Genomic DNA, 10184 nt, shown 5'->3' with positions numbered 1-10184 from the left:
AAGAAATTCGAAGCAGTTGTAACTTATGTTTCAAGGACATGTTCTAAGTCCTACTCTCTGGAAATCAGTAACAGTACTCCACACTCTCATCCAAGTTTTCAGACCGAAAAACAAAATGTCTTTAGATATTGCCAGTCTCTTATTGGAGGTGTAACAGTCTAGAGATGTGGAGCACCAGTGAAGAGTAATCTTTTTAAAGGGAAACTGTGGAAGGTTTCATAATGGCGAGACACAATTGTAACAATAAATTAAAAGCTCATTTTATTAAAGACTATGAAAACGTTAAAAAAATTAATTAATTGGAGAGAAACTCAAAGCAATTACACTAAAATCAGGAACAGGAGAAGGTTATCCACCCTCTCCATAGCTTTTCAATATAGCATTTGAAGTCTTAGCTAGAACATTAAGACAACTGAAGAAGATCAAGGGGATACACACTGGAAGGAAAGAAGTCAAAATATTTTTATTTGCAGATGACATGATAGTATACCTAAGTGACCCTGTAAATTCTGCCAGGGAACTCCTACAGCTGATAAGCACTTTCAGTCAAACAGCTGGATACGAGATTAACTAATATCCGTAACCCTTCTATATACAAATGATAAACTGACTGGGAAAGAAATCACGGAAACAACACCTTTCACAATAGCTTCAAATAATATAAAATATCTTGGGTAACACTAACCAAACACAAAATGATTTGTATGATAAAAACTCCAAGCCTTTGAAGAAAGAAATTGAAGAAGATATCATCAGATGGAAAGATCTCCCATCCTCATAGATTTATAGGATTGACATAGTATGTATGGTCATCCTACCAAAAACAATCTACAGATTCAATGCAATCCCCACTAAAATTCCAACATAATTTTTCACAGACCTTGAAAGGATAATTCCCAGCTTCATATGGAAATACGAAAAACCCAGGATACCTAGAACAATCCCGAGCAATAAAAGAACTGCAGGAGATTTCACCATTCTGGATATCAAGTTATGTTGTTTTTCTGTAAGCTAGTGTCTACAGCTGAGTCTACTGATATTTTAACTACCTTCTGCACTCTGTGGCCCCTCAGCAAGCAGAAGCTCAGACTATGTCCAGGTGGGACTTCCTGCCCCACTGACGCTGCCCCGGCTGTGGCAAACAAATGTAGGTTTTAACTAAGAGTCTATTGTTTTATTTACCAGTAAAGACTCGGGAGTCAGACATTGGAGTGAAAGCCTACTAGATTAGATTAGCTGAGAAGCAGCCAGCTGACCCTCCTTTTTGTCTGAAGACCCAGCAAGAGAAGCATCTCTCCACTCATCCCAAGCCAAAAAGACAGCAAATTCCTAAGTCCCTCTCTATTCCTTCCTGTGCACCTCTTTATCCATATTCCTGGCTCCTTCTTCCTTGTTGTGGTTAATTCCTGTCAACTAGTTACTGGCTTCAACCCCTGATCCAAGGTTAATTTTAGTAAAAGAGTCTCAGAGTTTCACAGTGTGATCAAATATTCTACCATAAATGTGGAGACCCAAAAATGTGAGCCTATTCCATCTTGTCTGAAAGTCAGAGAGATTGAGCTTATATTTGCCTTTGACCTCTCAAAATTGTTAACAACAGACATGGCTACAAACGAGAGATTCTGGCCTACAGTGTGGTTAATTAGTATTTTCAGTATTGAAGTAGATCCCCTCCACCTGGACCAAAGGTAGGAGAATTCAAGTCTATTCCTTATGTCATGCTAATGAAGTCTGTTGCCCCCCCCCTTTTCTTTTAGAGTAAAGTATGTGTGTGTAAAAGGCTAAAGGAGGTAAATTCAGTATTCACTGAATGTCCCTCCTGATGCTGTCCTATATTTCTGTCTCTTATTTTTCCTATATTATTTTCCTTTTGCCTAATAATTCTAATCCTCATGCTCCATCCCTGGAACATACAAGTTATGTCGAAACTAGCTTTCGACAAACAAAGCTATACTATAGAGCTATAGTAATAACATGATATTGGCATGAAACAGATATGCTGATTAATAGAATCAAACTGAGACCCAGATATAAATTCATATTCATATAGACAACTGATTTTTGGTAAAGAAACCAGAAAACCACCCTGGAAAAAAAAATCTTCAGTGAATGGTGCTGATCAAACTGGGCATCTGCATGTAGAAGAATGTGAATGGTTTCATACTTATCTCTTGCACAAAACTCAACTCCAAGTGAATCACAGATCTCAACATAAAACCAGATATACTCAACCTGATATGGAAAAAGTGGAGAATAGCCTTGAATGCATTGATTGGCACAGGAGACTTTCTGAATGTCATATCAATAGTGCAGGCACTAAAATCAACAGCTAATAAATGGGACTTCATGATATTGTAAAGCTCCTATAAGGTAAAGGACACAGTCATTCTGAAAAGGTGGGAAGATATAGAATGGGAAAAGATTTTTACCAATTCCACATCAGCTAAAGGACTAAGACACTAGATACCAAAACAACAACAACAGCAACAAATCCTAAATAATCCTATTAAAAATGGAGTACAGATCTAAACAGAGAATTCTCAATAAAGGAAACACAAATGGCAGAGAAATACTGAAAGAACATGAGCATCCTTAGTTGTCAGGGAAATGCAAATTAAACTACTTTGAGATTCCATTTTACACCTCTCAGAATGGCTAAGACCAATAAACAAGTGACAACTTGTAGTAGTATATTATTTGTGTTTTAAGAAATAAATCTTGCCTGAAGATCAGAGGACAAAGCAGCGATACTAGTCAGTCATACAGGCCAGGGAGTGGTGACACACACCTTCAATATGAGGATTTGGGAGACAGAGGCAGACGAGTATCTGTTAGTTCAAGGCCACCCTGAGTTACTCAATATTGAATCTGTCTAAAAGAGAAACAGAGCTCACACAAAGGTGATCCCAGCACTTGGGATCATATGCCTTTAATCCCAGCACTAGGGAGTTGGAGATAGGAGCTATATGACTGGGTGGTGAGAGGAATATAAGGAGAAAGAGACAGGAACTCAGTGTGGAGTGTGAGGTGTGGAGTCTTCAGGATTTGTGGAGACAGGATCTCACCTATTTGTGGTCTGAGGGTAACCCTAGTTAGGACTCTTAGTAATAGAGGATATAAAATCTGAACTGCCTCTCTTTTGTAGCCAGGCAAGGCTTCCAGTGATAGGACTGGATTTTATTTTATTTTATTCAGTTGAGTTATTGGCCAATGGGGTACCATGGAGATCCTTAAACAACACAGGCTGATGCTAGGACAGAGGGTTGCTCTCAGAAAACGAACAGTGGGGCCTCATTGCTGAGGACTATATCCACATAACTCATTGAACGTGGAGAGGTCCGAATGGTACCTACATGGAGCCTTCACTCTTACATTGCCTGGATGTCCAGGAACTGGAGACCGGGTAATATAGAAACCTAGGGTATAATGAAACACAGTCATTGAAATTATCCCTAATGATATTCTGCTATACTAATTCATCGGCTCCTTGTCTGGTTATCATCACAGAGGCTTCCTCCAGCAGTGGATGGGATGGGTGCAGACTGACAACCATATTATCCAGAGACAGAGTTTAAATTCTCTAATTTGGGTGAGTCTTCTGCTTGGAGCTCAGAGACCACCACTAAAAAGTGGGAGGAACGACTGTAGGAGTCAGAGGGGATGAGGATATCAGGAGAATATGGCTCACTGAATCAATTAAGCAGGGCTCATAAGGACTCACAGAGACTGAAGTGGCAAGCACAGGGCTTGCATGGGTCAGCACCAAGTCCTCTGCCTATCTGTTATGGCTGGCTGTTTGGTGTTTTTGTGGGACTCCTAATTGTGGGAGAAGGCCTGTCTCTTACTCTTTTGCCCATATTTGGGACTCTTTTCCTCCTATTGGGTTGCCTTGTCCAGCCTCAATATGAGGTCTTTTGTTTTGTTTTGTTATTTTGTTTTTGTTTATAAGACAGGGTTTCTCTATGTAGCTTTGGAGCCTGTCCTGGAACTTGCTTTGTAGATCAAGCTGGCCTCAAACTCACAAAGATCTGCCTACCTCTGCCTCCTGAGTGCTGGGATTAAAGGCATACGCCACCACTGCCTGGCCAATATGAGATCTTTTGCCTTGTCATATTGTGTCTTGTTTTGTTGTGTTTGGTTATTGTCTCTTTGAGGCCTGCCCTGAGATCTAGGGGGAGAGGACAGGTAGAGGGGAAGTTGTGAGGAGTAAATGAAGGAGAAACTGTGGTCAGGATGTATCGTATGAGAGAAGAATCTATTTTCAATTAAAAATGGCCAAACATTTCATCTATCTATCATCTATCTATCTATCTATCTATCTATCTATCTATCTATCTATCTATCCATCCATCCATCCATCCATCTTTATCTATCTATTGTGTGTGGGCATGCAAGTGCCATAGAGTATATGTGGATGTCAGAGGAGCACTTGTGAGGGTCAGTTGTCTTCTTCCTGTAAACTCTGGAGATCAAACTCAAGTTGTTGGATATTTTTGGAGGAAAGATTCTGCCATACGTTTTAAACAATTTTAATGATTATTGTTTACTATTTTATGTGTATTGGTGTCTTTCTTGTATGTTTGTATGCCCACCATATATATGAGCTGCCTGTAAAAGCCAGAAGAAAGTTTTAGAGTTCCCTGGGATTGTAGCTACAGATGATTGTGAGCCACCATGTGGATGCTGGCCACTGAACCTGGGTCTTCTAGAAGTGCAGCAGGGTAGAGAGTATTCTTACCTGCTGACTTATCTCCTCTGCAACCCAATAGTGTTTTTAAAAAGTATTTAATGGAATTTGCATAATTAAACATTGTATTAATTATTATGTAGTGCAAATTGCAACAAATATTAGCAGTATAGAAGTCTAGCTATACTTGATAGTTTTTCTCTTTCTTTCTCTCTCTTTTTTTCGTTCGTTCATTCGTTCGTTCTTTCTTTAGTCCTTTCATTTCTTTTCTTTATTGTTTCCTTACGATACCTGCAAGGGCTGCTTTGTTAGTAACAGATCAACAAAATTTGAGAATTAGTTAAGATGTAACTAAAGTGTGTTTTGCATTTAATAGCAGTACTTTCCTTCCATTCTCCTAAGAACCATTTGGTAGAAGCAGCAGCATTAAAAAAATGCCCTTGTGTGGAGGCTCATCTGGTGTGCTGGTTGGTTTTTATTGTCAACTTGACACAACCTGGAGTCGTCTAGGAAGAGAGAACCTCAACTGAGGAATTAATTGTCCAGATCAGATTGACCTATAGTTGTGCCTATATCAAGAGAGATTGTCTTGATTGACAACTGGAGTGGGAAGTCCTTCCATTTGTGGGTGGTACCATCCCTATGCAGGTGGGTCTGGGCTGTAGAAGAAAGTTATCAGGACATGAACCCGAAAGTCGGTCCTCCATGGTTTCTGCTTCAGTTCCTGCCTGAATTTCCTTAATAATAGATCAGATCTGGAAGTGTAAACCAAATAAACCCTATTCTCCACTAAGTCGATTTTACTCAGAGCATTTAATCATAGCAATAGAATAAATACACCTGGAGTCTGCTGTAAAGCTCACCTATATAAGAGGCCTTTCAGCTTAACCTGAGATTTGGAAAGGATACCTGTATCCAATGATATATTCATTACACACATGCAACTTTTCTTTTTCTGCTATTATTTGGATTGGGTTTGAATGTGGCACCAAGAATTCCTATTTCGGAAGTTTAGTCCTCAGTATGACAATGTTGGGATATGGTGGGACAAGTAAGAGGCAGAATATAGTGAAAATGGAAGATGGTCATGAGAGTATCTGTCCTCAAAATAAATTAAGGTGGTTCCTGTGGGATTCCAATTCTCATTAGAATGATGAAACCCTGCTTTCTGTCCTCGTGTTTCACAGTGTGGTTGATCACTCTTGCATATGCTTCATGCCCTGTAATGGTGTTCCCCACGAAGTCCTCACTGGGCCTCAGCTAATATTGGTGGTTTATCCTCAAACCTCTAAGATGTGAAGTAAATAAACCCCTGCTCGGGAGTAGTGTTATGATCCTCATGTTTCTTAATGTATTTTTCATATGTCTCCGGAAAGGTCACGAACTCATCTGGTGCTTTTATTTCTAGAACTTCAAAGGATTACATAGTCTCTTTTTGAGATGTCTGCTAAGTTTCACTCCTTCAGTTGCTGAAAATCAAAACAAAATACAGCTCATGAAAGAAACTTAAAATTCTTTGGAAAAAGCACTTGAAAGTATGAAGGCATTTCAGAATCATGTTCTAATGTATTAAACTGTATTGTAATTAGAAATAGTATAAAAAATAGACTATAATGATGATATATATTATATAATTGCATTTAGGGCTTTTTGGTAAAGGTTTTAAGAGATTTTTTTTGAATCTATTTTATGTACTTATACTTTATTTTTACTTATTCTTCTGAGAATACATTTCGACAGACTATGTTCAGTAAATGTTTCTTACGCTTGAAGGATACAGAATTTATTTAATAGCACACATTTACAAAAATATTATAACCATTATTTTCTTGATTGTAGCAGTTTAAGTAATTGATCAAGATTTTATATTTGCATAAATGTGCTTCATTTATCCTGTGATTATTTTATGGACTCTTACAATGCGAGAATTTTATTAAAATGAAAGCATTATTATGTGGGAAAAGTTGTTGAAGGTTTGGAAGTTCCTCAAAAAAAATCTAATTAATTTTTACCTCTTCCTTCAGCTTGCAGCCATCTGTGACGTGTTTGTGGAAAACTATGTCCCTGGCAAACTTTCTGAGATGGGCCTAGGGTATGAAGATATAGACAAGATTGCTCCTCGTATTGTCTACTGTTCCATCACAGGTATTTCAACCCCATGCTCTCCTTAGTGAGGTTTTTATAAGAAACCTGCATACCTTCTCCAAAAGCCACAGAGTCTGCTGAACAGAACTATTAAGGACCTAAATTGGACATTTTCATAGATTTATTGGCTATTCGTATTTCTCTGAATTCCCAAATCTACAGTTGTACATAACTATAGTTAGGATCAAAGGGTTTTCTGGGCTTTCAGTTATTATTGTGGAACTTTGAGTTTTCTTCCAATTCTCAAATTCTGCAGTTTTTTAAAAAATATTTATTTTATGTATATGCAGTCAAATGCTCTACCACTGAGCTGTACCCCCACGACTATTTTATGTATATGAGTGACCTTTCTTCACCACGCTCACCAGAAGAGGGAATCAGATACCATTACATATTGTTGTGAACCACCATGTGGTTGCTGGGAATTGAACTCAGGACCTTTGGAAGAGCAGCCAGTGTTTTTTACCACTGAGTCATTTCTCCAATTCTCTGTCCTCTTTTTTTTTTTTTTTTGACCCAGGGTCTCATGTAGGTTAGGCTGGCCCTGAACTTTCTATATTGTAGTCTCATGTAGGCCAGGCTGGCCCTGAACTTTCTATGTTGTAGTCAAGGATGATCTTGAATTCCTGATCTTCCTGTCTTCATTTTCTCAGTGCTAGGCTTACAAGTATGTGTGCTACCACAATGGCCTCAAATTGTGAGATTTAATGAAGAAAAGGCCTTGGAGAAAGATTATATACCACAGTAGTTCTCATCTAAGAGGAAAATGGATGGAACACATTCTTTAGTGGTAGTGTTAGGAGATTAGGGAGATATGGGGCAAGGCATTCTGGAGTAAAACCCCTCTCATCTGTCTCTATTTCCTTTCACTGCTACCTCCTGACGGTCGCCAGCAAAATATCTAGACAGTGGCCTGAATTGCTAAGGGACCTGAGGCTACACAACTGTTTAATAGTAAATAGTTTTAAAACCCAAGCTTCTTACATTAAAAAAATCTAAATGTTGTTAGACACCACAGAAGTGCAAATCAAGCCTGCATTGAGTTTCTGCCTCCCCCAGTCAGAATGGCTACCCTTTAAGGAAACAGGCAACAAAACACTTTGGAGGGGGTGCAGGTAGGGGAGAAAAACTCATACATTTTTGGTGAGAATATAAATTTTTATGGCTCTTGTGAAAATTAATAAGGACAGCATCTCAAAAACCTAAAATAATGTATGATTATGCTATACCACTCATGGGTCTATGCCAAAGTGGATTAAAGTCAGCATATGTTAGAGATATCTAATAGGGCATATTACTGCACTATTCCACAGTCTTATGGAATTAGTGTAGTTTGACCAGCAACGCATAAGCAGATAACGAAAATGTAGTGTGCAGACATAATTAAGTTTTAATTAGCTACAAAGAAAGAAATCATTTGGTTGTAGAAAAATGGATGAAACTGTTAAACAAAATGAGACTCAGAAAGACAAATATTGCATTTTTCTCTTATATGTTGAATCTAGAGTTTTAAAAACATGAAATCAAAAGAGAGGCCATTTGGAAAGAGGAATAAAGATAATCAGGATGGGGTAGGAAATTGTGCTATGGGTAAATATGATCCAAATATATACATAAATGAAAATTACATTATAAACTCCATTATTGTGTCAATTATTATATGATAAATCCCCTAGGCTTCTTGATTTAATATTAAGTGATTCATCACCTTCCATACCTCGCAGTCTTGGAAATGCTGTGATGAAACACCATGACCAGAACAACTTGGGAAGGAAAGGGTCTATTTCATCTTAGAGCTTGTATTTCAACATCCAGGTAAATCAGGGAAGGAACGTAAGGCAGGGACCTGGAAAGTCGAGGCCACAGAGGAGTCCTGCTTACTGGCTTGCTCCTCATGACTTGCTCAGTCTACTTTCTTATAGCACATAGGACCACGGTGGCACTGGCAACAGTAAGATGGGCCCTCCCACGCCAGTAATCAAGAAAACGCACCACAGGCTTGCCATGGGCCAAGCTGGTGGGAGCGTTTTTTCAGCTGAGGTTCCCATTTCTCCATGACTTAGCTTGTGTCACACTAACAGAAAACTGGCCAGCACAAGTGCTGACATACACTTGTAATGACAGGATGTTGAGCCCTCTACCTGAGATTTGTTTTGGCTGCTCTCTTTTGTTTATTGTTAAAAATATTGGAACCAGTAGAAGTCAGGAGCTAAGCAGCTATTCATAAAGTCTAGTCACCAAACCATTTGAAAGCAAAAGTCATCTACGAGTTGTGAGTTTGTGTGGGTATAAAGCAAGGCTCATTTCCTTTGTAGAAGTTTGTCATTCCTGCTAGATTTTTTCTTAATTTTTAAAAATAAGACTGATCATACCAGTCTAAGGTTGCCCATTTCACCATGGGGATTCTTGTCTTTCCTGGCATTTCTCAGTGTTGCTACTGTGTTGTCAGTGCTGCCCAAGTCCAATTCTGCCCCGTTTGGAGTTGGCTGTATTACTGATGGGAGTAATGTTCAAATGCCTGGGATTTGCTTTAATGAAGCCTGACAGTTGTATAGTGGAAATTGTCCCAATCTGTAAAATCTGGCCTGCTGAACAAAAATGCTAAACTGATTTCAAAGGCGGAAGGGCTTGATTGTTTTTATTTCAGTGGTCCTTATAATTTCATAGGAAGCGGAATGTGAACAGTAGGGGGCAGTGTTTAAAAAGCTATTGTTAACCAGCAATAACTTTTTGCAAAAACTGCAGTGCTCTTTGTGAACCTGGGTAGGGCAATTTTCTAATGGTACAGATTTATATTTTATAAATGGAAGATTTTAAATTATATTATTAATGATAATATTTTTAATTTAAAAGAATTTAAAAAATATTATTAACATTTAAATGATTAAAATTATTTGAAAAATGATCACTCTATACCTTTCTATAGTTGTAGACCTACAAAGGTACCCCTCTTAACAATGTAAAGTTGTGCTTTTGGGGAATGTTTTTAATAATGTTTAGCAGATGAATTTTTTCCATCACATCTAAAAATACTACTTTTCTTCTATTTGTCCACTCCATTACCTTTTCCTTCTAGAAGGATAAACATGGCAGTACTTGAGTAGATGGAATTTTGGTGGGAATAGTAAATATCCTTTAGTAAAAATTCCTTTGGGGCAGGGAATTCAGGAAAGGAGGTGGCTTGGAAAACGAAATTTTGATTTTAATATTCTATCATTAGCATCTTCTTAATCTCCATCCTCTATTGATAGGATGTAAATTTCTTTCTTTCTTTCTTTCTTTCTTTCTTTCTTTCTTTCTTTCTTTCTTTCTTTCTTTCTTTCTTTCTTCTCCTCCTCCTCTTCTTCTTCTT

The 10184-nt window shown here is 38.1% G+C and overlaps 1 protein-coding gene across 1 annotated transcript in view; it reads left to right on the top strand.

The window, feature by feature from the left end:
• Sugct (succinyl-CoA:glutarate-CoA transferase) overlaps window positions 1–10184 on the top strand; it is a 663319-nt gene that overhangs the window by 16687 nt on the left and 636448 nt on the right. Inside the window, exon 5 of the mRNA XM_005365470.3 lies at window positions 6712–6832. Within this exon, the coding sequence (XP_005365527.3) occupies window positions 6712–6832 (121 nt within the window). The remainder of the gene's footprint in view (window positions 1–6711; window positions 6833–10184) is intronic.

This window comes from Microtus ochrogaster, unplaced genomic scaffold (assembly GCF_000317375.1).
Source record: "Microtus ochrogaster isolate Prairie Vole_2 unplaced genomic scaffold, MicOch1.0 UNK2, whole genome shotgun sequence".
Classification (NCBI taxonomy): domain Eukaryota; kingdom Metazoa; phylum Chordata; class Mammalia; order Rodentia; family Cricetidae; genus Microtus; species Microtus ochrogaster.
This window is presented reverse-complemented; position numbering and strand designations above follow the sequence as displayed.